Below are 27,502 nucleotides of genomic sequence, written 5' to 3'. Positions count from 1 at the left end.
CAGGGAAGGGCCAACGGCCTGGGTCCTATCTGTCTCCCTAGCCCTCAGCAGTGGGCCTGGCACAGAATTGGGGCTCGTTATGCTTTTCCAGGGGAAGGGGAGCAATATTCCTCAGGCATTTCCTCTGAGCCAAGCCAGGCTAGGTATCTAGGGAAGGGAGTGGGCGTCTCTCTCACAGGCCAGAGCAGCTGAGTTCTAAACACCCCACCCCCTCCACCCTCTTAGGCAGCAGGCACTATGTAGAGCTTACCTTGGCAGCAGCCTTTCTCTACAAACCAGCTCCCACCCCAGCTCACCACCTTCCATCTTAGACTGGGCCACCAGCTGCTGCTGGAAACCCCAGTGTCAAGGCTTGGCCTAAGGTGGCTGGTCATAGCTGGGGCCCCAGCAAAGTGCCAGGCCCAGGGCACAGGACCAGACCAGGAGGCCCTTGCTGAGGCCACATCCTGCCCTAGAGGGGCTGACAGGCTGATCAGGGCACAGAGCTTGGCTCTCTACCAATCTGCTGTCCCCCAGCCAGGCTAGGGCATGGGGCCTTCAGGCCTTGGACCACAAACAAGTCTTACCCAGCCTAAGCCCCCTACAACCATTTGCCCTAGCCAAGCCCTTGGGACACACAGGCTCCTCGGGTCACCCTTCTGCAGCTTTCCTCTGCCCCCAGACTCCTCCCAGGCCTGCTCACATTGACCTCTTGCCCCTCCAACCCCAGCTGCTTCCTGGTCTCCATATCTGGGTCCCAGCCCTGTCCCCTGCATCTGCAGCTCCTCTGGGGCTTCCCTGGGCCCTTCTCTGCTCAAGGCTTTGACTGTACCATCTCCTGAGGTGTCCTCCCCTCATCCATACCCCCCCACACTGCCATGACTCCCCCTCGGTGCCCCCTTCTTATGGTAGCCTCTGTCTCCCACATGGCTTCCTCTCCGTTTCCTCCCTGTGTCCCACACCCCACTTCCTCTCCACAAGATAAAAGGCTCTGGAGAACCCATGAGAACGCATGAGGACTTCCTTCCCTGGGCTTGCTCAACCCGGCCTAGGCTCTGGGGCAGTCAAGTCACCTAACCTAGGGTACTGGGCTTTCCCGGATCACACACCAGTTCAGGAAGCATCAGAAGAGGCTGTCCTGGTGAGGAGTTGGCAGGACCTGAAGCAAGGGAGGACCGGGCTCCTCAGACACTCCTCCCTGCCAAAAGCCCAACCGCTGCCCGTGCTGCTGGGCTTTGTGGGTGCAGACTCACAATGACTCACAGTCCAGCTCTACACTAAGGATGCATCCTGGAATGGGGCGCTCCTAGGAGCCAGTGGAGTCTGGTAGGACCCCAGGCAGCCTCCCGCCTCTCCCCAACTTCAGGCAGCTGCAGCATTTGGAAAATACTCACAGGTGCACACTTATCACAGACGCCACCCGCCCACCCAACACTCCTCTGCATCCTAAGAAAAACTGAATTTCAGTGCATGTGGGCCCCACTTACTAGAGAATGCCATCCCTGACCAGGGGGACCACCAGCCATTCCTGATCTCCCCTTCCTCCCCAACTCTCCTTCCTCTGGGGACTGCTGGCCCAACAAACTTAGCCCCTTCTGCCCTTAGAGCACAGAAGGCCCCTGACTGGAAATCTACCCAAGAACCCCATTCTCACCCAAGCAAGGTGTGCCCACCCTCAAAGGGGAGTCTAGAATTGAGGTTGAGCATATCCGAGACTAAGCAGTGAGCTGGAGGCCCTGCCCAGGCTGTGAGGGGCAAGAAAGCCACCAGCCTACAGGGCATTTCATGGGGGTTAGAAAAGACAGTTCTATGCGGACATGACCCTGTGGTGCATGACTTCACGAACAGTACCTTCATGCAATATTGGAAAAACCATTCTCTCCTCTCAGTGGACATGGTCCTGTTCTGGTGCCCAGGACACACGGCTGGGCAAGCAGAGCCCTGGGCAGATGTCAGCCCCTACTCACCTGTGTGAGCAGAGAGCAACCTGTGCCACTGTGTATGGTGCCCTGAAGGACGGTGCCCCTCACCACCCACAAGCAACAGTACTGCAAGGGCAGAGGCCAGGGTATTTCAAGGTAAGAAAAAAATGGTACATTGTGGCATATGCACGTGCACACACACACTGAGGATGTGTGTTTCTGTGCCCCGAGCACATGTGTGCATGCATGTATGTGAACCTAGATGGATCTGAGCATGAGCATGTGCATGTCAGTGAGTGGACCTCTGGCTCTGGCATGTGCCTGCCGGCCACTGAGCCTGGGTCTGAGTTCCGTGTGCACATGTCCATATGTGAACATGCCCCAGAACATGTGAGTGCACCACAGGCATCTGAGCACCAGCGATGCACCCCAGGGAACGCGTCCTTCACCAAACTCATTTTCCCCTTCTCCTGGGAAGCAAGACTACATTTCCTGACATCCCTTGTGAGTAGGCCTGGTGTATGACTCAGTAGTGGGCACTGACCATACCAGTGCCCCAGCAGCCTCCTGGTGCCACTTTCCATACTCCTTCTCCTGCAGTGACCTTGGAAACCACAAGTTGAAAATGGAGGCACCACAGATGGAAGGAGTGTGGATTCCTAAAGCACCCTTTGCAGCAGAGGCACCTGCTGATCAGGCACACCCAGGTAGGGTGCACCTGAGTGAGAAACTTCTCTTGAATTAACTACGGAGATCCGGGGCTTATCTGTTACAGAAACAAATGTTACTTTAACTAATATAGACACTGGCACCAGAAATGGATGTCACGATAACACAAACCTGAGAAGGCACTCGTGACAATCCAAGGCGTGGAGGCTGGGAAGATAAAACCCACGTAATGCAGTGGCAAAGCATGTGGTGCACACCGTTGCTCATGAGGACCTGGAGGGTAGGCACTGCCTGTGGAGTCTGGGCACTGAGGGAAAGGGCTGGGAAAGGCCAGTGACCATGAGGCTTCTACTTTCTGCTTTTAGTAACATAGTACAAGGAGGAGACCAAGGAGGCGAGGAGTACGAGGAGGCAAGAACTGGCCGGTTTGCAAGCAGAAGTGAAAAGAATACAGAGAGCCCAGAAATCTGCATCCCACAAGAGTCAGAAGAGGCCACTGCTTCCAAACAGTAAGAGAGAAAAGTGAAAAAGGCTTTGAGGACAATGGCGCAGTAAAACTTCTCACCGGAATAAGAGCACTCAGCCTTGCTCAAGGATCAGATTTAGGGGTTGCCCCCCACCCTCCGGCAACCTCCCACCTATTGTTTCGAATGTCCTCAAGACAATCACCACTGTATTAAGAGAAAGATGCATGGGGGCAGAGCAACAAGGAAATAAATAAGGCTTGAGAACTGTGTCTAGGTGGGGTTACTTTGAACCTTAAACCACCCTTGGGCCCCAAATCTGCATGAGCAGGGGTGGGCTATCATGCTACAGCACCCCCAAGGAGGACATTGTTCCCAACACCCACTTCAGACATGGCCATGGAGAAGGAGGACTGGGAGGAACTTCCCAGAGGGGACAGCCAGGGACCCCAGACAAAGGAGAGGGGAGTCTCCCCCAGACAGCAGAGTCTCTCCCAGGGTTTAATGAAGAAATTTCCCCCACTGCAGGGGCAGAGAGCCTGGCCTGCCTGCCCGCTGGATTTCCTCAGTGCTAGCAGCACACATTGGCCTGTGTGAATCTAGGCTGCTGTGTGTCTTCCATTTTTCCCTTTTTTGCATGGGAGGTTGTATTACGGTTGTCGTCTCTGCCCCACACCACAGTAAGCTGGGTGTGTATCGGGCTGTGGGAGCAGTGAGATAAATTATCCATTTAGTTCCTGGGTATCCAGATCACATATGGGTCCCCATTCCAGAGGAGCCAGGTCTTGACTGGATGCGGTGGGCCACCATCTCCCAGACATCGTGAGCTTTGAGATGAATGCCCTAACTGGTTGGGACTTTGGGTGGTCTCCTTTGGGGAGGGGTGAGTGTGTCCCGGAGGTGAGAAAGAGTGAAACGGATCCTTGATGACCACAGGCAAGCCGGTGACAAATAATTCACTAGTTGGGCCCCAGACCTGTTCCTGCTTCCTTCTGAGGGCACAGCAAGGCCACACCTCACAGCCTTCCTCAAAGCTAGGCTGGGCCCCATGACTGAGCTCCAGGCAACAGAATGTGGGCAGGAGCCTGTGCGCTTCTCCCACGGCTGGCCCATAAAATCTTCCACTTCACAACTCCATGCCGGGTCCCCTTCCACCACAACTCAGGAAGTCACCTGTTGAAGATGGTGCAGCCACAAGATGGAGAGGGACCAAGCCTTGAGTCATCACTTGGAGAAGAGTGGTCCACCAATCAGGAACACTTGTTTATAACTTACATGAATGAGAAATACATTTCTATGTGTTAAACCAATAGATGTTGTCTATTATAGCAACTAGTGCTACCTTGAGACCCTCTTGGAATCTGAACACACTGTGGTTCTATGGGTCTGGACAAATGTGTCTGTGACTCTGTGGAGTTAAGCCTGCATGTGCCTCTGAGGGTCTCATTCATGTGTGCATGAGGGCAATGCTTCAGGAGGGATGCTTGCATGGAGTAAGTGCAGGAGGCTGCTTCTGTGGGTCTGAGCATACGTGGGCCTGGGTGAATCTGAATACACATGTGTGTATGTGTGTGCTCCTGTGGGTCTAAACAACTGTGTGTACTTACCTGAGTGGGAGCACACAGGCATACAGGCATGCCTTGTACTGTGTCTGAACATGTGTGTATGCCCTACAAGTCTGAGGATATGTGTGTGCCCTTCTGTGTGCCACTGCATGGGTACCTTGGAGCACAGAAGTGCACCTGCACCTGTGTGGGCTAATGTAGGCCCAAGATTGTGTGTGTGTGTGTGTGTGTATGTGTACACCTCTGTACAGGTCTAAGCACATGAACTTGCACGTCTATGCATATGTGTGTACATATGTATTCTGTGAGTGTGAACCAGTATGTATGTTTCAGCAGGTGAGCGTGTGTGTGTGTGTACACTGCTGTGGCATTCAGCACACTGAGTGTGCATGGAAGTATGAGCTTCTATAGGGGCGGGCTTGGTGGGAGAGGTGCAGGTCTGTGAAGTTGAACAAATTGTGTGTGTATGTAGACCCCTGGGGTTGAGCACACAGCCTGCCTCTGAGAATGTGCACATCTGAACCCCTGTGAGTCTTACCCAGGTGCACCTTTGTGTACATGTCGGCATGCCTCTGGGGGCTGGACACACATGTTGGTGCATGAGTACACCCCTCTGCAGATATGTATGTGTGCACTGTGGTGAGTATACTTATACACACATGTACCTCTGTGAGCCTGGTCATAGATTTGCATTTCTGTGAGTATATGTGGGCACACATGTGCACTGTGGTGGATCTAAGCACACTGCTTACTTGCCTGATCTGAACATGCATACAGGTCTCTGCAGTTCTGAAACACATGTGAGCATCTGCATGTCTGAACATGGGTGTAGGATTCTGTGGTCTGAGCACCTGTGTGTTTTACACAGGTGGATCTGTACACATATGTGTGCCTCTGAGCTGAGCACAGATGTATAATCTGTGAGTCTGAGGGCGTGTCACAAGGTATATGTCTTACTGGGCCTAAGCACATATGCATACACACTCAGGTCTGAACACAGATGTGTGTGTCCTGTCCTGAGTGTCTGCAATATGCAAGTCTGTCTCTGGGTCTGAGCATGTGTGTGTGATTCTGAACATTCAGCATGGGTGTCAGTAGATATGAGTGTGTGAGTGTGCCTCAGCGGGTTTGAACATGCATGTACACATACCTCAGAACACAGCCAAGTGCCTTGGTAAGTGTGAGACACACAATATGTGTGCCTTGGTGCAACCGAACACACACACAAGTGTGAACCTCTAGGAGCTGAGTAGGTGCACACATGTGCATCTGAGTGCATCTGCAGCTATTTCTGGAGCTCTAAGCACACACATGCAAGAGTTGGTAGCTCTGAGTGCATGCATGTGCTTTCATTAGGCTGTGCATGTGTGCATGAGTTTATGCTTCTGTGAGTCTCAACAGGTGTGTATCTGTGTTTATGGACTTCAGGGGGGTATAAGCACACACATGTCTCTTGGAGTCTAAGCATGTGTGTGCCTCTGTTGGTCTAGGTACAAATAGTGTGTGCTCTTCTAGGTTTGAACGTGTGTGTGTGTGTATGTGTATGTGTGCATGTGTGTGGAAGTGGGCCCATGTGAGCTTGCTGGTGGGTCTGTAAATGTATGTATGTGCAGGGCTGTATGTGTGCATGCCTCTGGTCATACATGTGCATACAGACCCTGACTCTGTGGGTCTGAGCCTGTGTGTGCTCTTCTCTTCCTGCATGTCTCAGGTTGTGCAAAGTCAGATCCCCTCAGGGGCCAGGCCCAGGGCACAATATGTGGGTTGGGCCAGCTGAGACAACTACGAGTTGTCTCATTACCGATGGTGCATGCCCCGCTAAAGGCACTCCCATTCAAAAGCCAACCTCAGCTAAAATAACTGTGTAGATGATGGTCTCACCAAACAAGGGAGAAAGTATGGGCCAGGGTCTGTGGAGGAGCCCAGGTTAGGGAAAAGGGTGAAAAGGTGAGCAGAAATGATCCCAGACCCAGGGATGAGGATCTGCAAGGTGGGAGAGGTAAAACACCATGGGGTCTCCGGCCAGGCTGCCCCCACCTCTGACACTGGAGCCAAGGGAGTCCTGGCTCTCTGCTGGAGAAAAGTCCTCTTGCATTCAGGCCTGGGAGAGACTCTGGCTGGAGAGGCTCTGGGCGGCATGGCATGATCTACACAAGACTGGGAGACCCTGGAGTCATTTTGGTCCTTGCCTGGCCTCCCATTGGGATGATGAGGATCCATCGTTAAACCTTTCATAGTGGTGCAAATGTGGATGTGTAAGCATGTGCGATGCAGGCTTGGGGGAGAGGCTGTGGCTTCTGGCAGTTTCCTCTGGGGTTTCCAGAGTGCACTCTGCCCTCCCTCCCGGCCTTATTTTTAAAGCTGGGTGCTGGAACAGCTACCAGCCCCTCTCTATCCCAGGCTTCTAGACCTCCTCCACCCTTCATCCTCTACTTGGCCCTTTTCCCAAGAGGGTGGCTCAGTGGTCAGTGACCTCACAGATCCCTGACTGGGAACCAGCTGACCCGCCTGCTTCAGCTCCTCCTCACCCTCTGCCCTAATGCAGCCTAAAAGAGCTCAGACCACCAATGCACCTACTCAGCATCAGACCCAGTCCCCTGACTAGACTCCAAGACAGGGCTGGGAGGCTAGAACTTCGGTGGGCAGAGTATGGCCCAGGTGGGATCCAGAGTGCACTGCTCCCTACGTGGTGACCATCTGGCCCCAGATACCCCTCTGCAGGGTGCAGGGAAAGCAGAGACTCCTCCTGTTACCCAGGAATTCCTGTCCCAGAGTGTGTGAACATGGGCACCTGTGTGTAAACACATGTGGTGGTGCCACTCAGTGCCCTTTCCTCAGGACCCTCAAAGACCGTTGTCCCCAGAGCCCCATCCCAGAGCTTTCATGGGTCCGCTCATCACAGCCACTTCCAGCAGGCCTGGGCTAGCAGTGCTGTGTTGGCCACAGGAGCCACCAATAAGTGCCTAGAGCTCAGAGCAGTAAAGCAGGGCAGGGGGTGCTGTGTGTTGAAGTCACCAGATGCCCAGAGCCCCCCAAAGCAATGGAGGCATTGGAGTGTACATCCTTGAGCCAAGATCGCCCCGGGGGAAGAAGTGACAGCACTCGGCAAAGGGTCCTCCTAGAGAGGAAGGCATCTGTCCCAGAAAGCACAGGCTCTGGGCTATGGAAAGGAAGGCCTTTCTGGCCCAGCAGCTGGCAGCTCCCCTGAAGGTCCCTGGGCCCAGGCCCATGAGAATGACCCCTCTCAGCTGTAGCCTACTTGGGGGACATGGAGGGCAACTGGGCTTCAGCCTCTGGGTCTGGGCGCCTGTGCCTCAGAAACTCCTCTGCCCTTGGTTTTTGAAGCTGAGCCTCTGCCCCAAGGCTCCACAGGCCATGCTATGGTCCTGCTCTATCCACACTCCTTCCAAGGTCGTGGCCCACCCTCAGCCTGAATGTCTCTTCTGGAGCTGGGAGGCCCCCAGGCCAGATTCACAGGATGTATCCAGGGCTCACTGCCACCTCCTGACCACATAATCTCCCCCAACCCCGCAAGCACCTGCCCCAACCTCCAGCCTTCTGGTACCAACAACCCAGGTGCCACCCATTGCAAGGTAATGGGGAGAAGTCTCCAGCAGCCCAAGTGAGAAACGTGGGTGGCCCTTCACTCCCACAGACTCATCTGGCAGCCACCAAGGCCCACACTCCTCCACTGGGAAATCTGGCCACATCCAGTCTTTTCTCTGTTCCCTCTGCCAGCCTCAAGTATCCCACCCTCCCCCAGCTGCTCTTGGCCACCCCCAACCTGCTCAAATGAGCAGCCTTGGCACTCACTGCACCACTCCACATCCCACACTTCTCAAGCAGCACTCAAGGCCACCCCCGCTTTGCCAGCCTGGTCTCTCTCTGTGGCTGCACCCTTGGCTCCAGCAAGAAGTATCAAGCAGAGGCCTAGAAAGCACTCCCTGGCCCCAGTGCTCCAGGCCCTGGAGAGCCTTCCCTACCAGCCCTGCTCTCCTCCTACAGTAGCTCCCCCACTAGAATCTGGGCCAGACCTCAGGCCCTAATCTTCCCCAGAAGACCACAAGTCTGGTCTAGGGGGGACCTCCCACCCAGCACACTATCGGATTCAGAGCAGTCACTGTGTAGTAACTGCCTCACCTTGGCCTGGCAGTCCTGGCAGTGTCCACTCTGGGAACACTTCAGACAGAGCACAGGACCTCCCAACACCCAGGAGGAGGGCCCAGGATCCAGCAGAGATCTCCTCTACTAGTGGCCTAGAGAGCACCAGGCCTCAGGGGCAGGTGGGAGTTGTGGTTCTGGACCCAGGAACTGATGGGAGTTGTAGTTCCTAAGCCATGTTCACCCTCCCCCACCCCAGGGACTCATGGGAGCTGCAGTTACTCATCTTCCTAGGGAAAAGCCTCCCTCCTTCTCTCCCAGCACCCCTTGGCTCTCAACCCCAGGACCCCAGGCTAAGGACCTCACTACCTCTGAGGGACTGGGAACCAAAAGGCATCTTGCCAGAGAGCATTTGAGGGACTGGGAGGATGTTAGGCAAGGGGGAACTATCAGGGAAAGCTAAGGCCTGGCAGCAGGCCCTGGGGCTTGGGCCAGGTGGCAGGGACAGTCGCCCCCCTCCCAGCAGCGTCGCAGAGGGCCCCGGGGCAGGGGAGGGGGGAAAGGCACTCACCAGTACTGGGCTCACACTCCTCCAGGTCCTCATCATCACTTGGACACTCAGCAGAGGCCACCAGCAGGTCATCTGTGTTCTGAGGGGCGAGAGAAGGGGTGGGGAAAGAGAGGTTCCAGGCAGGTCAGCAGATCCCACAGCTGCCACTTGAGGTGCACGGTGGCACAGGGGATGCCCCTGGGCTGAGACGGACCAGACTGGTCTGAGTCCCAGCCCTCCCATCTCTTGCTGGCTGACCTCAGGCCTCCATTTCCTGCTATGCACAGGGAACTCCCCAGCAACAGCCCTGCGGGTTTTCATGGCTTCCGAAGGTCAATGAAACAGCACACGTGGTGCTTTTTATTTCTCGGAAGTGAGGAGAGTGGACGCCAGACTTTGACCTGCAGGGCCAGGGCAAGAGGGTCTAGGACGCCTCAGGGAAGGTGCCAGGGAGGCAAGGCCCTACAGGACGGAGCCTGCAGAGGCCAGCGCAGGCAGAATAGGGCCAGGCCCTGGAGGGGTTCCTGGCTCCAGCTTCACCACCCATCACCCCTCATCTCTCTCCCAACCCCCTTTCCTGGAGCCTGAGAGAGCCAGGCTGCACACAGTAATTAGGGCTGTGGTTGCCATGACAACAAGAGTAGACTTTGTCAGCATTTTCTCTCTTACTTATTGCAAAGAAAGAGAATCCCCCAGATGAGTGAGTGTAAGGAGGAGGCGGGCGCTCAGGGGCATGAGGGAGGAGACCCAAGGAGGGAAATCGAAAGTCCAGGCAAGAAGGGAGCACGAGAAACTGCGGGAAGGTGAGGAGAGAGCTAGGCTGAAGGACAAGGACGAGCAGGGTTGAAAGGGTCATAACCTGCCTCTTCCCAGCCCCTGATCTTCAGACTCAACGGCCCTCACTCACCCAAGGGCAAGGCAGTGCCTGGAGGACCCAGCTCCCTTCTGCATTCTTGCCCCCTCGGCACCAGCCTCCATCCTGGGCTTCCCCATCACAGCAGTGACTCCTGGGACTCCCACCTCTCTCTTCCACCAGGATGTTCTGCCCATCACCCTCCCACTGAGACCAGACGGCCCCTCGTCCCCTAGGATTTGGAGGGTATTGGGCATGGTGGGTACCCAGCCTTGGGTAGAGCCCAGACCTTTTCCCCAAAGGCTCCCTGCTCCCTCGGGGCAAAGTCTTCAGGTCCCCTCAGCTTTCTTTGCAGAGAGGAAGTGGGTACAGGCTTGTCTCTCTGATCTGGATGGCCGCAGCTAGCCTAGTCCCAGGCTTCCTGCAGCACAGACTGGCAGGCAGGAGGGGTCTTAAAGCACATGGAGCCCACCCCTCAGAGGGAGAAGCTGAAGACAGACTGGTGACAGAGGGAGGGGCACATCCTCATGGCCACCCCCAGATCCTGCCCTCACCCTAGAAGGACGGAGGGTGCCTAACAGCCATAGGCTGCCAGACAGGGCAATGGGAAGAGAAGGGGTGGCCAAAAAAGGCCTTCATGCCAGGTGTGAGCCCTCCCTGTGCTAATGGTCAGAGCAAGCACTGGAGGCAACAACTAGAAAACAGCCCAGCCTGGGCTGCCTCAGGAAGTCACACAGGCCTGTCCTGCTCCAGCAGAGCCCCATTCCCCAGGTGCAAGCCCCTCCAGTCCTGCCCTATCGCTAGGGCTTGACCTGACCCAGGAAACACCTGAGCAGGTGGGGTGGGCTCCATGTGCTTCAAGGCCCCTCCTCCCTACCAGTCTGTGCTGCAGGAAGCCTGGGACTAGGCTAGCTGGGGCCATCCAGATCAGCAGGTGGGGTGAGCACCAGGGAACTGTCTGCACTGAGACCCCCTCAGACGCACAGATGGAGAGGACACCGAAGCTGCCTGAGTTGTGGGGCCTGCTCATAATCACATGGAGAGGGCTTGTGAAGCCAATGGACTTGCAGGCAGGGCTTTCCCACTGCAGGGACCCCAGAAAACAAGGAGAGGCTCCTCCTAGCTTCCACCAGCCTCTGGAGAGGGGCTGCCCATGCCAGGTGACTGCATCCAGCCCTCCCATGCTGTCACCCCTGCCCACAGCAGGGCCAGCCTGGTACCATCCATCTCCCACTCTCTGCCCACACAGAACGCTAGGCGTGGCCTTCACTGGGGAAGCAGAAGGAGCCATCCCACTCTCACCCCAAGTCCAGACTTCATCTCTCTTAGGTAGGGTGGTCTTCTCTCGTATAACTGGGCCATCAAATTCCTCTCCAATTCTGGGAATGGTCCCTCTAGAAATAGTGATCACCCCACATCACAAGATCCCTGGTCATCAGGGTGAAGGCCACTTCCTGAAAGGTGACCTTGCCCATCGCCATGGCAACAAGGTCAGAGACAGCAGCCTTCAGGATCCCAACAGACCCCTTGGACCCTCACTCTAGGCACCACTACTGTGGCTATGCAGATATCAACCCCATCCCCACCTAGCCCTGCCCTAATCCACTAGCCAGAGTGGGGCCTCACCTGGGTGGTGCTGTCCCTCAGTGTGGGGGAGCGGCCCCGGCGCGTGGTGGTAGTGGCCATGGTGGTGGTAGTCTCCATGATGGTGGTGGCCATGTCAGCCAGCAGGGTGGTGGCCGTGGTCTCCGCACTGAGCAGCACGGACGGCCCCTCCCCCACCAGGCGCAGGTGACCCTCGGTCCGCACATTGGGGTCGCTCTCGGCGGCCAGCGCCAGCACCTTGAGCCCATTGTAGTAGAGGCCGGACACCTGGCCCTGGAAGGGGCGGCCCTGATCCCGGCCCCCGATCTTGATGGCAGCCTGGCTGTTGAAGATGGTCAGCTGGCGGCCTTGCGGGAGTGGAAGGGGGTGACAGAGAAGGGGCAGGCAGTGAGGGGAGACCAGGGAGGGAAGGAAGAAGAGAAGGAAGCCAAGGAGAGGAAAGAGGAATGGAGGAGGAAGCCAGTAAGGGAGGAGGGGACGGGGAGAAATGAGGAAGGGGCAGAAAACCAAAGGGAAAGTCCTTGTCAGCCACAGCCCCTAGCCCAGCCAGGTGGGGACCCCAGAAGGGGAGGGCACCCAGGGCACACACGGGCTGGGGAAGGGGAGCCCAGCCCCTCCTCCCCACCATGTGCAAGCCTTCCCACCTTCCCCATTCCCTCTCCTCTCCAGCTCCAAGGCCATCTCCCCTCTTCATCCTCTTCCCTCAGTCCATCCCCATCTGCTCCCTCTGCTTCCCCAAACATCCTGCCCCAGTGTCCAGCCCCGAGCCCTGAAGCCATGGAGCGCCTGGAAGAGGCAGATAGAGGAGACAAAGAGGCAGAGACAGAGGAGGTAGCTGCCAGGCCAAGGTGGAGTCGGTGCGTGTGAGAGCAGAGAAGGTGAGACAGTGTGATGGTGTGTGGAAGCAGCAACCTGCCCAGGCTGACCTCCCACCTACGACCAGGCCTTCTGACCCCTGGCCAGGATCCCCTCTCTTCTCCCTGACTGCCAAGGCCCAGCACTGCCTAGGACCAGGCCCTGTTAAGCCGAGCCCTTCCTCCCCACCTGGACATGCAAGCACAGAAGTGGAAAATGTTAAAGGGACCTTGCTTCACTCACTGACAGCCCATAAAACCTGCTCCAGCTCCAATCTCACCCCACACTCAGCAGTATGACACCTCAGAATTCCCAGCTGGGTGGGGTTGGGCTGTTCTGTTTGTTTTTAGTGGATCTGGGGGTCGGTTTAACCCTCTGAGTTTGTTGTTTTGGTTTGGTTTTTAGAAAAGATGTTTATTATGTTTAAGTTTAGATTTAACTTTGGTTTTGGTGCTGCTTATTTTTTTTGGGGGGAGGGGGTGGGCAGAGGGCCTGCCACATTGCCCCATCTCCCCCAGAACCTTCAGCTGCTGGCACTGGGGGTTTTAGACCTGGCTTAGCCCTTGTTAGCCTCTGGTTAGTGCCTCGTTAAAGATCTGGTTTAGAGTTAGGTGCCTGTAAGCCTTGCCCCCAAAACCTGGGCTGAGGACAGTCCAACTTGTGAAGCCCACAACCTCTTTGGAAACACAGGTTCTCTGGGACGCCCAGGCCTCTGGGACATCCAAACATCCGTCCAGCCTCTAGCCAATGATGGCCACTGGGGTGTCTCCCCAGCCCCACTGGTGTGTCTCCCCAGCCCCCCACTCAGCCTTCCTTCCTCCTCCAGCACCCCCCAACTGCCCACTCAGGCAAGGATAGCCCCTGGACCAGCAACGCCCATTACTAATGGCCAAGAGCCCAAGAGGCAGAGGACCAGTGGTAGCAGCTCTGGTACACGTCCTGGAATACCAGACCCAGAGAGGCCCAGGAAGACCTCTGCATCAAAGTTTTTTCCCAGACATAAGAATCATGAGGAAAACAAAGGAGAGAAGGATCACAGTGGTCAAATGAGTTGGGGAAGCAAACATTTCACAAACAGGTTTCTTTCTCCAAAGGCTTCTCAGAGCCTTTATTAAACTAATGCACATATGCATCTCCAAGATGAAGAAACAGGATTCAGCACTTCCCTAACTCGTTCTACCACAAATCTCTCTATTGTGAAGCATCTCATGGGACTGTTTCACAGGACATGCTTTGGAACTGGAAAATGGATTCATCCAATAAATATTTATTGAGCACCTACCATAGTCAGGCGCTAACAATAAAATATTCCCTCCAAGCATCCTCAGAACTTGTTCTGGGATACTTTCCTGCTGTTTCTTTCCTCTCACCCTCACAACATGCCTGTGAGGTGGGCTGAGTAACCATCACTGCCCCATCAGGAGAGAGCAAAAAGTGAGTTCCTTCTTTCACACTTCGGGTACTACCTCTCTAGTCCAATCGGTTATTTTCTAGAAGAGGAAAGTCAGATCTAAGGCGAAAGGGAAGGAGGGCCCTGGCTCTCCTTCATCTAAACCACAATTCCTCCCCCACCCCCTAACAGGGCCTGTCCAGCTCTCCCTGCTCTTGGGGTCACAAGTTGTCCCAGCCTCAGCCCAGGCTGCTTCCTTGGCCTGTCTGATTCTGGAAGAGGGAGGTAGGTAGGTAATGGAGAGGAAGCCACAGTGTTAGCAAACTTGGTCCCTGTGGCCCCTGGCCCCATCCGCCATGAACTCCTCAAAGGGTTAAAGTTCACCCCGCTGGAGAGAGCAGCCCAGTGTGGCTGGGGGCTGTAGGTTTTAGCGATGTCTGTTACAGTCCCTTTAACTTTTTGTCCTGTTATGGGTTTATCACATCTGGTTATCAGCAGGTTTAGGCCCCACAGGCATGGGGGGCTAGAAGTTACATTTGGGGGTTTTAGTTGGGGAAGGCCCCAGTGGACATTTAAAAGCACAGTTATCAGCTGGTTAAGTGGAGGTTTAACAGTTCTACTTCCCCCCTAGAGTTTAGCCTTAGAGGTACAGAGCTCGCCCCCCCCCCACAAAGGGAATGGGATGGATTTGCCCTTGGTCCCCAGCTTCCCTTGGTGACAAGAAGCCTTCTCTCTCACACCCAGCGACACCTCACCACACTGGGGCCTCACAAGGGGCTTGCTCGGTCTCCTCATCAGCCAAGCAGGAGTTGAAATCCCTATGGGCCCACCACCTCCCGCCCCACTTCCCTTAGTCTCTCCTCAACTTCTCAGAGGCCTTCTGGACTAAGCTGGGCTTGTTCCAGAGACAGCAGCCCCACAGCACTCTCTCTGGGGGTCTTTCCAGTAGGATCTGAGGCCCCCACTCTTCTCTCTTCTCCTCACATGGCTCTGGTGAAGCCTTCCTAAACCTCCTCAGGTCAGCCTTCCTGCTTCCCGAAGGCTTCCTGCCTCTGCACGCTCTGTGGCCCTCAGCTGGCCCTTTACCAAGCCTCCGAGATGATTCCGGGCAGAGAGAACCTACCTCCAACCTGCATTCCCAGCCTGCTTGTGATTTACTGCCGGGCTCACAGCGGGGAGCTCCCATGGTAGGGATCTTGTGGATTACCCTAGTTGATCCCAGGTTTAGAAAGAGAACAAGACTCCCCCTACTTCTAAGAAAAAACCCCACTCCTACCCCAAAAACCATCACTCTGATATGCACAGACAGACCCTTGACTCCAAAGGGGAAGGGAGCATTCTGGCTGGCCAATTGTCCCTTCACTTGGGGGTGGGCATTGGTGAAGGCACGGAGGGGGAAAGAGAGAGCTCTGCACCTTTAAGATAGTGTTTTTAAAGTTAATTAATTAATTAATTAATTCTGGTTAATTACCTTTGTCGAGCAGCCACTCATCTACTACTCGACCAAGCCGGTAGGGGATTCTCTGTCTAGCAATCGCCAGGCGCTCGTTATCAAAGTTTCCTTGGAAAAGTTTAGAAAGACAGTAGGTTTCTCAGGCGGCGAAGTCCAAAGGAGTTAGAAAAGTAATTATGCAATCCTCAGGAGACTCAGAGTAAGCAGCAACATCCACGGAAAGACGGGAAGGGAGGAAAAGAAACGCTGGGCCCCTCTTTTCCCTTGACCCCCTCCCTAGGCTCCGGTTCAGAGCCAGCCCCACCCTGGGGGCAGGAGCAACCCAAAGCAAAAGAGATGAGAAAAGAAGAAAAGGAAAGGGACACAAAAGAAAGGGAGCTGGAAGGTCAAAGGTCAGAGGTTAAACAGGTTTATCTGTGGTTAAGCTGCTGTGGCCCCCTTCCTTCCCCATCCCAAAGTGGGGGGGCAGGCAGGGGAGGGGCATTTAGCAGGTTTAAGTTGGGGGTGGGAGGCATCAGTGGCCCAGCTGGTTTCTGCGTTTAGAGGGCGGTTTAGAAGTGGGAGGGATGGGTTAAGCGGGGTTTATGCAGCATTTAGGGGGCCACCCAGCACGCACATTGAACAGTGAGATTTAAACCACTTCTCCAGGCCACCTCAACTCCCTTTGCCTTCGTGCTCCACTCCCAGCTTCCCCTCAATTTCCACCTCATACCACACCCATGACCCCACCACCACCTTCCCCCTTAAGCCCCTCCCGCTCCCAACCCCACCACTGCACTCCCTTTGCAAGGCCTCCTCACCCTGGTCAGGGCTCTCTTTCTACCGGGCAGCCACTACAGGTGTGGCGCCTGGTGTGGGAGCTGGATCATCATCCAGCAGCCCCCTTCCCCTTCTCACCTCCTCTTCGGCCCCTTTCTCCTCCCCTGCAGACACCCCCCGCCCTCCTCTGCACCCTCCTCTGCCCCAACTGCACCTTGACCATTTTCTACTCAGAGCCCAGTTTCCTCTCCTTGCTATCTCAGGACCTCATCTTGCTCACCCTGCCAGGCCCTCAGCCTTTCTTCTCCAGGCTCCTCCCCCCAGTTCCAGCCCCCATCTCTTCTCCAAGCTTGGCTGCCCATCTGGATACCCACCTGTTCCTCTCTCCGCTCACCAATCTCCAGCCCCTGGAGACTGGGAAAGGGAATGTGTGTGAATGTGTGTGTGCACACACACGCCTATGTGGAAAGAGGTTTGTCAGTGCACCTGAAAGGATCTGTGCACCTCTGTGAGCTGTGGGTGATCCTGGTCTGCAGCAGTGGAAAGAGAACTGATTTCCTTGAGAATCTGGCCACTCCTCCCATTTAAGCCACTGACATACTATTCAGTGCACGCTGGTGGGGCCAGGAGGCTTTTCCTCTCATCTCTCACTGCACAGCTGTGCTCACCTGCCCAGAGACCTGGGCCTGGGCCTGCCTATGAACACCTCCCATGAAGGTACACACGATGTGTTCATGTGGGTATGGATGGTGCCTCCTTGGGTGCTTATGAGGCAAGGAGATTCTGCTTTCCCTATAGATTCAGGATATTTGTGTTTAAATTAAAAACAGATCATTCAATCCTGTGTGTGTGTCTCCAAGAGGAAGAGAAAAATGTACATCTGCCTGGAGGGAGGCTGAGTATATAAAAATTCTAATAAAAGTCCTATTTATTGAGCACCTTTGCTATGCCATGCCATTCTAGTGTTTAATGACATTCTCACAGTATTGCTATGAGGTAGGTATCATCACCTTTCAGAAGTGGAAACTGAGATTCAGAGAGGCTAGATGACTTGTCCAAGGTTACATGTTTGTCAGTGGGAGATCCAGGATTAAAACCCAGGTTCTTCTGACTCAGAATCCATGGGCTGTGTCTCTGTGCTCCCAAAGAGTCAGAGGGTTCCCCCCTCTCTGGGCCCATGCATACTGCTGATCTGACCTGCTGGTATTGCTCAGGATCTGCCCTCAGTATATACAGGCAACCACCAGACCCTCATATTACTCCCCTTTGCAGGCAGGAGGCACCCAGCAGCCTTTCCTCACCCCCAGTTAGGGGTCCCTGAGGAGAGGAGAGCAGGAATAATTCTTCCACCCTGACTGCTGGCCTACTGGGCCCCAAGGGGAGAAGCTCTAGATCCAAGTCCTGGCTTGACATGGTGAGGCCTTCATGCTTCCAAGCCCAGCCCTGTCCAGCACAGGCCAGTGTCATCACTGCTACAAAGGTTGCCCTAGTATGTGTGCATCGGAGAATGAGAGAAGTCTGCTGCCCACAGGAATCATGCCTACACAGCCAGAGCTGTCAGTGTTGGCTTGTTGGGGGGCGTGGGGGATAGGTGGAATTTAGTGTAGGAGGGTTGGTGTGTGTTGAGTGTCCCTACATGTACCCAGGGACTTGATGTAGGCTGGCATCCCTCTGCAGAGCTGTTTTTTCATGTGTCTGTCTGACCATACGAATGTCTGCAGTTGTCCATATGTCTAAGGTTGACCTGTGTGTACATCAACCTCTGTATTATTAGGGGGCCACACAGGCCTCTTTATCTCCAGGGACTTTCCAGAAATGTCTGGGTACAAGCCTGCATAATTGGTGTCATAAGCCTGTACTGGCATCTTTACTCCAGCATAGGTGAGCCCCATCAAGGTTTACACATTGGCCTTTTGCCCCTGCCCCTCGCAGTCAGCATGGGGCAGCTTCTCTGCCTCAGCCTGGCTATCTCTCCACCTGGAAGAGTGATGGAGATCACAGATGCTCACTCTGCTTCTCAGTCAGGCCCTGTGTGTGACTGCAATGTTGCTCAGACTGTATCTCACCATCTCTGTGTTTCTGCAGTTCTCCCTGCAGCGTTTCTGTTTCCCCTCCCTCTTTATCTCCCATGCTGGGGCTCTCCTCCATTCCCTCCCAAGGCTCTGTCCACCTCTTCTCTCCCTGGGCCTGCATGTCAGCATCTCCATCTACCTCTCCACATCTCTCCTCATCTTTGCATTTAGTTCAGTACTATTTCCGTATCTTTCCATTGCTTCCCCTCCGGTTTCCTCTCATTCTAAGGCTCTGTCTCTGCCTCCCTCAATATCTTTCAGAGTCTCTGCCTCCTCATTTCTTCCGTGTCCTCATCTCCGTCCCTCTCCTGTGCTCCTCAGACCTTGGTTTGTCCTTGGCCGCCACAGCTGTCACCCTGTTGAACTTGGTCTGTTTGCATTCTCAAGGCTCCCTGCAAGCAGGGACTGAGTGCCCAGGACCTAGCACAAGCCCTGATGTCTAAGTAGGTTGTCAACAAAGGTTATTGAACGCACGTGACCCTGTGTTTCATTTTTGTTGTCACTTGTCTCTTCCTCCCTTTCACCATGTCCCTCACCACCTTGGACACTGGGGGTCCTTTTCTCTGAGTCTCCGTGGCTACTCCTCTTCCTTCGTTAGATCTCCTAATATGGATCTCTGACTTGCTCTTTATAAGGACCTCGGTTCTTTCCTGGGCTCTGCCCGTGGTAACAGCCCTGTCTCCTTGCCAAGACACGTTTTATATTACTTCTGGATTTTCTCTCCTGTTTCTGCATCTGTCTGCCTCATTTCTGAACTCAACATTTCCTCAATCGCATCGGATTCTCCTCACCTCTACCCTCCCTCCACTTCTCCCCCCACCCCCAAACTGGACCCTGGCCTTGCAGCCTTCCCAGCTCAGCCCTGCACCCTCCCCCATAGTGTGCGCATTCGCACCACCACGGTCTCGCCCCCGCCCCCACAAATCCCGACTTTTCCTAGCCACGCCCCTGCCCTAGTCCTGCCTCGCAAGCTTCGTCTCTCCAGTAGCCCCGCCCCACAGCCGCTTAGCCCCGCCCCGGTGCGGCCGCACTCCTATCAGAGGACGCCACCCGCCCCGCCACCGCGCCTCCTCCGCGGGCCCGCGCCGCCTACCTGCCGGGTACCGCTCGTTGACCGGCCAGCTGTCCACCTGCAGGGTGGCGTTGCCGCCGCTTCGAGTGAAGCGCACCACGTGGTATTTGCCGTCGCTTACTATGGCGTTGGGCTCGTCGATGGTAATGTCGTCCGTGCCCACGTTAAAGATCACCCCCACGGTGCCCTGGTCCTGGGGACAGGGAGGTGGAGGTCAGCGACCAGAGGGAGCAACCATTCATCCCTTCTAGTGGCTACTCCTGTGACCACCACTAGCCCAGCTCCGCAGCACTTAAGGCACATTTCCCAGGTCTCAACCGCTGGAGGAGGTGGGCAGGCTCGCTCCCCTTCCCCGCATGCGAGGGAGTAACCTGAGGCCGGAGGTGGGGGCAGGCACCGTGGAGTGCAGAGCCTGGGACCGGAGCACCTTCCACTAACCACACCTGTCTCTTGCCTTTTGGTTTGTCCTGGATATTCACAAGTATTCACAGAGCACCTACTCTGTGCAAGGGCCACTGGGCCCAGACGGGTGATCGGGCCAAGCTGGGGACCAGCTCAGGGCATGGAGGGCAGAGGCCTCTGTAAGGCAAGATCAGCAGAGAAGTCCACAGAAGCCGGCCTCTGCCAGAGGAAGGTCTGACCCCCAGCCCCTCCCCAGTCCCCAGCCTCCAGCCTCTCCTCCCTAGTATGCTCTGCACCAAGCAGGCCCCCAGGGGGCTTCCACCCACACCAGGGCATTAGCATGCCTCTCCTGGCAGCCTCTCAGGCCCAAAGTAGGTCAGGCTCTGAGTGTGGGGGTGGCCCTCTGCAGCCATGGGGGTGGAGGTGGGGGGTGTGGACTGTGTGTATGGTGGGATGGACACCAGAAGAGTTGAGGGTCAAACTATGCTAGACTGACCAAGAAAGGGGATCTGGGGGTTTTGGGGTAGGGGGTGGAGCTAGGGGCTGGGGAAGGACAGGCAGAGGACAGACAGGGATGGAGGCCTGGGGAAGGGGAGCAAAGAGCCTAAGCAATCTCTGGGACCCAGGCCCATGGGACACTCTGCAGAGGCAACCCAGGATCAGCCCAGGAAGAGTTCTGCCTGTGGTGCTAGAGTGGAGGTGGTGCTAGAGGGAGGGCTTCACCAAACCCTAAATCATGCCAGGCCCTGTGTGGGTACTGTACACGCATGCTCTCTTCCCTACACCAACCCGCTGAAGAAGCTCATAGCTCCCCATTTCATCAAGAAAGAGACTGAGGCTCAGCATAGTTAAATAACATCTCAAAATCTTGCAGCTCATGAGAAGGAAGCCCCAGATTTGAATCCTAGCTAGTCTGACTCCAAAGCCAGTGTTCTCTCCCTTTGCCCACCAGTCTAGGGAGACCCTGACTCAAGGAGGTGGGGGTGTGGGAAGATCCAAGAGGCTGCTGAGGCCTACCTTCAAGACCAAAGGCATCTAACCAAGCCAATGAAGGCTCACTAGGCACTAAGCCTGAGCCCCTGTTTCACTTCCCTGTACCTCCTAGCAACACTCCTGAACGTGGTCTCAGCCCTCCTCCCACATGGAACAGACACTCACACAGGTTCACTCAGACCCCCTGGCTCATACTCTCAGGCACCCAACCCATCATAGAAACACACTACACTCCTGGGGTCTTCTTGAAAGACTGCCCCAGTCTGGCCTGGACATGTGGAACATTCAGCTGCCACCTCCTTCCTGCATCTAGCAGAGCCGAGAGGCTTGGTGGCACTGGGGGTGTTGGCAGGGGTGGCTCACAGATGGGGCAAGGGTTGGGGTTTGGCAGAGAGAGTTGGGGGACAAGATTTGCAGCTGTGGCTCAAAAGACCCATGTTCTATCCCTTCCCACTTGTGGGGTCCAGTTGTCTGCTTCTCAGAACCTGGGAAAACCACATACATATATGCATGCATGCACGCTAACACACACATGCATGCACACAGTCATACATGCATGCAGCCTCTCTCCTCAGATGCAGTAAAGCAGGGAAACTGAGGCTGGGCTTGCCTAACAAAGAGTATTAGCAAGCCCTACCCATTCACCACCCACAGACTGACAACATCCCCAGGGAGACGGGCTGATCATCTGCTCCCCACACACGGAAAGGGAACAGTCGATCCTCCTCGGTACTATTGTTAGTAATAATATCACCCAGAATAGTATCAGCTCCCTGGATTCCTCTGAGGACTTCTCCCCACAGGCTCAGCCCAGGCAGTGATGGTGGTCAAGGAGCACACGCAGTCTGAGAGCCAGGCTGGCAGAGTGCCGGCCAGGGAGCTGGGAGGCAGGACACCTGGGTTTCCTAGGAGGCAGTCAAGCTCAGGGCTCTGCACTCCGGGGGAGAGGCAGCTCCCCAGAGCCTCTCCCAGTGTGAAGTCAGTTGTCACTTCTGTTAAAGTCATTAATTCCTAATTCCCCAATTACCTCATTAGGCGGCGGTGGGGAGAACGCAGCCGCTCCTACAGCAAATAATTATGGGAGTCAAAATTAATTTGGCAAAGTGGAGCGACGCTTTATTAGAAACGTCAAATTGCTCTTCTCTTATTTTGCTGCCGCCTCCCCACTCTCTGAGAGCTGCTACTGACGCTGTGGTGGGAGCTGATGTGTCACCAGGGGAGGAAGGGGTTTGGGGGCTGCCCCCAGGTGGCCTCAGCCCATCTGGTGCCCAACTCCCACCTCATGGCTGGCTCCTCTCATGGATCCCCACCCTTGCCAGGCCTCTCCACCCTCGGGCAGACCCCCGTCTTCCCTGCCCTCTGCCATACCTGGCACCAGTACTTGTTCCTCCATAGCCTTGCACCTTTAAGGCCTGTTCACAACTGTTGGGAGGGAAAAGGAGGAAATGCCTTCTCCTCGCATCCTGATCCCCCTACCCTTTCTCCTCAGTACTGGGGGAGCCCTACGCCCTAACCTAACAGGCACAGAGGCACACAGTCCTGCCTAGGTAGCTGATCAGAGATGGTCAGGATACTAACTAACACAGCATGCTCCCTACGTGCTTCACGTAAGTGCTCTCCTTCAACCTCCCGACATCCCTCTGTCCTCTTCCTATGCCACTCCATAGACGGGCGAACTGAGGCTCAGACAGTTGCGGTGACTTGCACAAAGACAGCAAGGAAGGGCAAAGTTGGGATTCAAACCCAGACCATCTACCGCAAGCCATGCAGAGCTTCGCATGAGGGAGAAGAGAGAGAAGGAGCAGCCCTCACTCACAGAGGACACAGGGAAACCCAGTCACACCCCGCCACCCAGAAAGGCAACTGAAACAACTGCAAACACCACTCCATGGGGAAATACACATCTATAGATACACTCCATCAGAAATCATGAGACCCAGTCTCTGTCTTCATCCCCCACTGTCACAGCCGTCACTCCTGACACACATCACCGTGCATCCAGTCCCACACTGTCGTCTACAGCCACTCTGTCTCTCGCTTGCCAGCTGCCTCTCGCCGTTCTAGATAACTGCCTGTCCCGCTGACACAGGTACAGAACTTCCAGGCCTCTTCTTGGGCCTGACTACTGTCCTGCTTGCTAGTCCTCCTTCTGCACCCCTTCTTCATCCGCTGCCACTTCCACCCCAGCTCTGCTCTGCCCACAGGAAGTCTCCCCTCATGCTCCTTCCTTCACACCCTGGTGTTGGGGTGGGGTGGGGTGCAGACCTGGGATGCTTAAAAGCTATTGTGTAATGAAGGCCAGTGGCTGCGTTCCCAAGCAGATGGGGAGAGATCAGAGCCCAAACAAGCCTCTCCCCTGGCTTCCTCTCTCCCCTTCCCACTAACTATGCCCTCCTGAAAGCCAGGGGTCCCTCAACCAGAGCTTTCCAGCCCACAGAGCCTGGCCAGCCTGCCTGATCCCCACAGCACAGGGGTCCTGGCCAGGGTGAGCATGTGAAATACAGGCAGGGAAACAAGGTGGCTGTTAGGGACCAGAAATGTACAGATGAAGACTGAGGGCAAAGGCTCGGCATTGAGGACTGTGAGGAGGGGTCAGGGGAGAGGTTGAGACCAGAAATGAAATGGAGCAATACCAGAGGTCGTAGGGAAGGGTGTAGGGCAGAGCCAGAGATGGGGGAAAGGGCAGGGAAAGAAAAGGGGCCACTTGCAGACTAGAGTTCGACAGGACTCAAAACGGTGAGTCAAGGAGCTGCAGATATGGTAGGAGGCCCAGAGGGAGACCCTGGGAAGGAACCAAGGTCAAGGCGGGTAGTAGGCACAGGGAGGGGCTAGGGCCTCTCCCTGTGGAGCTGAGCAGAGAAAGGCAGAGCCAGGTGGGAGCTGAGGTCAGAGTGAGGACGTGGGGCTGGGCCAAGAGGTCAGTGAGGAGTGAACCTGGCTAGAGAGGCAGTAAAGGAGACAGGGTAAAGGGGCTGCTGGGAGGGCAAAGCTCACGGAAGCAGAAGTCAAGGGCAGCATAGAGGCAGGAGCAGAATCCAGAGGCAAGATGAAGCTGCAAGGGTGGACTGCCCTGGGGCAGGTAGGTATGAAGGAGGGGCAGGAATAGGTGCAGGACACAGTGGGCTGGCCTAGCTGGTCTAGGAGTGAGCAGGCAGCAGCCCAGGGGAAGTCACAAATGTGGGACACCTCCGAAGGCTACAGGAGAATGGCCTGGAAGTCCCAAAGAGGCCCTTGACTACTTTTAGGAAGGTCAGAAAACACAGGTGGTCTCAGGGAGTGGGGAGCTGGAGAAATTCGAATCAGATGGGCGGGTGGATCTGGGAGTCTTGGTGAATAACTGAGAGAGGGAAGGGTCTCAGAAGCAGAACTTCTTAGCAGGAAGCTCCAGCGATGAGGGAACAGAGGTTCTGAGGGTTCCCCATGAGGGAAGACTTGAGGTGCTGATCCCATGGCAATGAGGGGCTGAACTGATTTGGGAGCAGGAATCTTGAGGTTGAAGGGTTGGGGCCCAGGGTCCTTACGATGTGAAGCTGCAGGTAGTCTCCAAGGCCGGAGGCGCTGTCCACCCGCACCAGCACAGCGCTCCGCTGGTGGGTGCTGAAGCCCACGGCCAGGCGATCCATCCTCGTGCTGGGCCTGTCATTGGGGGGCCACGTGTAGGTGATGAGCGCTCCCCCCTTCCCAAAGATGTATGTGGTCCCGGCTGCAGAGAGAAGGAAAGGGAGACAAGAAGAAATGACATCAGGAGAACGAGGTCAGCAGGTCCTCAGGGTTGTGACCAGAGGGATGGAACCCCAGGTCTAGATGTGGGACTTCAGCTGTGATACCCACAGCAGCCACCAGCCCTGCCACCCCAGGGAGAAGTTAGCAGGCGGGTGCCTGGGTGAGAGCCTGTGCACACGCACAGACAGATGTAGCTGCCTCATCAAGAATGCTAGCTTTAATTACAGCAAAATAGAGAGGTAATAGAGTGACACAGAGAGAGAGCCCAGAGAGAAGCTGCAAGGAGACCGAGAAGACAAGAGTGCTGTGGGCAGGAAAGACCCAGGGGGCCCAGTCCTGACTAGCTCCACTTCTCCCAGGCCTGGCAGAGGTGACAGATCCAAGGTGTGCGCTTCTTTGGGGCCAGAGCTGAGCAGGCACCAAGGAACCCCAGGTGATGGCAGGAAGATGAGCAGAGCTGTGTGCAGCTCTGACTCATGGCCAGAGCTGGCGCCCTCCAACATCTCCCATCCCCACCCCTCTCCTGGCTTGCCCAGGACTCTCTGCTTCCTCCCTCACCCAGGGGGCTGCCTGGGTCCCAAAGCAGGAAGGTCCTGGAGCCCTGCCATGAAAGGAAGAGACAGCCATGGGGTGGGGGTGGGGGAGGGGGGAGAGGGGAGATTGACAGCCAGAGGAGGAAGGAGGCAGAGAGACAGATGGACAGAGAAGGACAGAGAGGGGTGTAAGTGAGAGAAACGGGAGAGTGGGAGCCGGAGATGAAGGCTCCCTCTCCCAGCCCTCCCCTACCCCACCCTCTCTCCCCTTCTCCTTCTCTTCTTCGCCAGCCGGCTGCTGGGGGCGGGTGTGAGGTCCCTAACGATCTCAGCCCCAAAATAAACCCCATTAGTCGCCATGTTCCCTCCTGCGGCTGACTGAGCTCTCTGGGGGTGGGGGTGGGGGGCTGGTCACCCAGTTTCCCGGAAAGGAGCCTTGTCTGGGAGGCCTGGAGGACTAGTATTCCATGGCCTGCAGAGAAGGGAAGGGAAGAGAACAATCTTGCATTCTTTAGAACATAAATGGAGCAGATGAGATTCATAAAATGCTTAATTAAATAATTAGCCACTAACGACTCCTCACAAAGCACTTCTTGTGAGGAGAGGGGTTCAAGGGAGGACTTAAAGAAGGAGAGAAACAGATGAGGCCTAAGGGCAAAAGCCTAGACAGGGAGAAAATGTCAGTCTGGGGGTCGGAGAACTCTGGAGTCAGGAACTAGGAGCCTGCAGGGGGCGGGCAGGAGGGCCTGCAGCACTTCTAAGGAGCAGGCCTTGCCAGCAGCCAAGGAGGTGGCCCAGTTGGTAACATTAGGCCGGGTTCCCTCAGGTACCTCGGGGTCTCTCACCTCAGGGACTTGAACCCCCTTGTAGTTGGGGCAATCAGGGGTGAGGAGGCTCCATCCCAGGGAGCTCCTAGGACCCCAAAGGGGAGGGGCTGCCTAAGTGCTTCGGGGGGAGCCACCATCTGCAGGCCCAGGGAGGTGCTGAGGAGAGAAAGGAAGATTGTTGCCTGGTTCCCAAAGAGGTAGTGAGGCCAGCAGGGGGTTGGGGGAAGCAGGAGCCATGGGTCCCCCTGCGGTTCCCCAGAGCACCCACCATCAACACCTTCCATCTCCCCAGAGTGAGAGGTGACCCTGGGAGGAAGGGCAGGAGGGAAAGAACCACCTGGATGTCTAATAACTGACATCTCAACTCTGCCTGTGGCCAAGAAACCACCCCCAGCAGACAGAGGGGGCTTGGCTCTGCCCTCTCCAGACCCAGGTGTCCTTTCTACCTGAGGGCCCTGGAGCACAGTGGTGAGCACTGAACCCTCAGGATGGGGCCCCAAGTTGAGGGTGGAGAGTTGGCTGACAGTGGGGTATGCAGTGAGCCCCACCCCCACCCCATGTGGTCACCTGCCTGGAAGGGCAGGGCCTGGAGGTGGGGAGCCCAGTAGGCCTCAGCCGGTAACAGTCTCTCCACTCCCAGCACTGCAGCACTCCGGAAAATCGGCTGTTTCCATGACAACTGTAATACCCAGGGTCCTCCTCCCCCCTCCACACAAGCTGCACATCTGAATTTGGGGGGTGGGGCGGGCCAGGGCAGCAGAGATGCTGACCTTCCTCCACACACATTCCTACCCTCACCTTCCTGATCAGAGGCTGCAGCCTCTTCACCCCTGGGCTCCAGGGCCTCCCATTCAGAGAAGGCTTTATTGGGTTTCTTGGTCCCTCAGACCAGCGAAGGAAACCAAGTCTACCTGCAGGCTGCCTCAAAATCCCCCAGGTCTAGGAGAAAAGAGGCCCTTTCTCTTCACCTCCCACCCCAGATCCCAGACAGCAAGCACATCAGCATGGACAGGGCCCTGTCTGTGCCCAGAGAGGGCGGGAGGAAAAAGCCGGCCAAATGCCCCACTGGGCAGGCAGTGAGGCAGGAGGGATCAGAGGCGGTGCCCAGCGCCCAAGCCCCAGGCCCCACACCCACACACAGGCGGCGACGCACCCAGCTGCACACAAAGAACCAGCGTGGAGAGGCAGACCCCCGACAGGAGGCGAAGCAGCCGGGAAACATGGCGGTGAAGGCACAAAGACAGACCAGGGAAGGCGGCCCCAGGACAGGGGCTGGCCAAGCGTGGGACAGGGCGCACGCGTCCCCGCCCCTGAGGCCCGCGGCGCACAGGCTGCCCAAGCCCAGACCTCCCCTGGGATTTATCACCCAGCTGTTCTCACACTGCTGCCAGTTTATTACGCTGGGCGGGTCTGTTAAAGCCTAAGGGCGTTTATTACACTGTGGGGGGACGGGGCTGAGAGACAATTCTTGGGCAGAAGAGGTGAAGGATGAATGGTTTATTAGACTGGGGCGGCAGTAATTACCCTGGGGAGACATTTCTCTCCCCAGCACCGCGGCTGCCTCCGGAGCGCAGAAGGCTGGGGTTCGGGAGACCGCGGGGCTGGGAGGCGTGGCTTCCGCCAGGCCCCTCCCCAGCCGCGCTCCGGAGGCGCCTTCAGCCTCTCACCCCGGCAAGCTGTCCTTGGCCCTGCCCACGGACTCCCCCAGGGAAGGC

At 56.0% G+C, this 27,502-nt stretch overlaps 1 protein-coding gene across 30 annotated transcripts in view; it reads right to left on the bottom strand.

Moving 5' to 3' along the window:
* NRXN2 (neurexin 2) overlaps nucleotides 1-27,502 on the bottom strand; it is a 120,185-nt gene that overhangs the window by 7,922 nt on the left and 84,761 nt on the right. For 21 of the 30 annotated variants that reach the window (XM_054525697.2, XM_054525700.2, XM_054525699.2 and 18 more), the window contains 5 exons: nucleotides 24,226-24,407; nucleotides 19,331-19,502; nucleotides 15,425-15,514; nucleotides 11,730-12,055; nucleotides 9,272-9,350 (listed from right to left, as the gene is read on the bottom strand). In XM_054525697.2, the coding sequence (XP_054381672.1) occupies nucleotides 9,272-9,350; nucleotides 11,730-12,055; nucleotides 15,425-15,514; nucleotides 19,331-19,502; nucleotides 24,226-24,407 (849 nt within the window). The remainder of the gene's footprint in view (nucleotides 1-9,271; nucleotides 9,351-11,729; nucleotides 12,056-15,424; nucleotides 15,515-19,330; nucleotides 19,503-24,225; nucleotides 24,408-27,502) is intronic. The other 9 variants (XM_054525702.2, XM_024255686.3, XM_054525701.2 and 6 more) reach the window with 1 other exon arrangement.

The sequence above is a fragment of the Pongo abelii genome, chromosome 9 (assembly GCF_028885655.2).
Source record: "Pongo abelii isolate AG06213 chromosome 9, NHGRI_mPonAbe1-v2.0_pri, whole genome shotgun sequence".
Classification (NCBI taxonomy): domain Eukaryota; kingdom Metazoa; phylum Chordata; class Mammalia; order Primates; family Hominidae; genus Pongo; species Pongo abelii.
The sequence above is the reverse complement of the archived record's forward strand: the minus strand, read 5'-3'. Positions and strand labels throughout refer to the sequence as shown.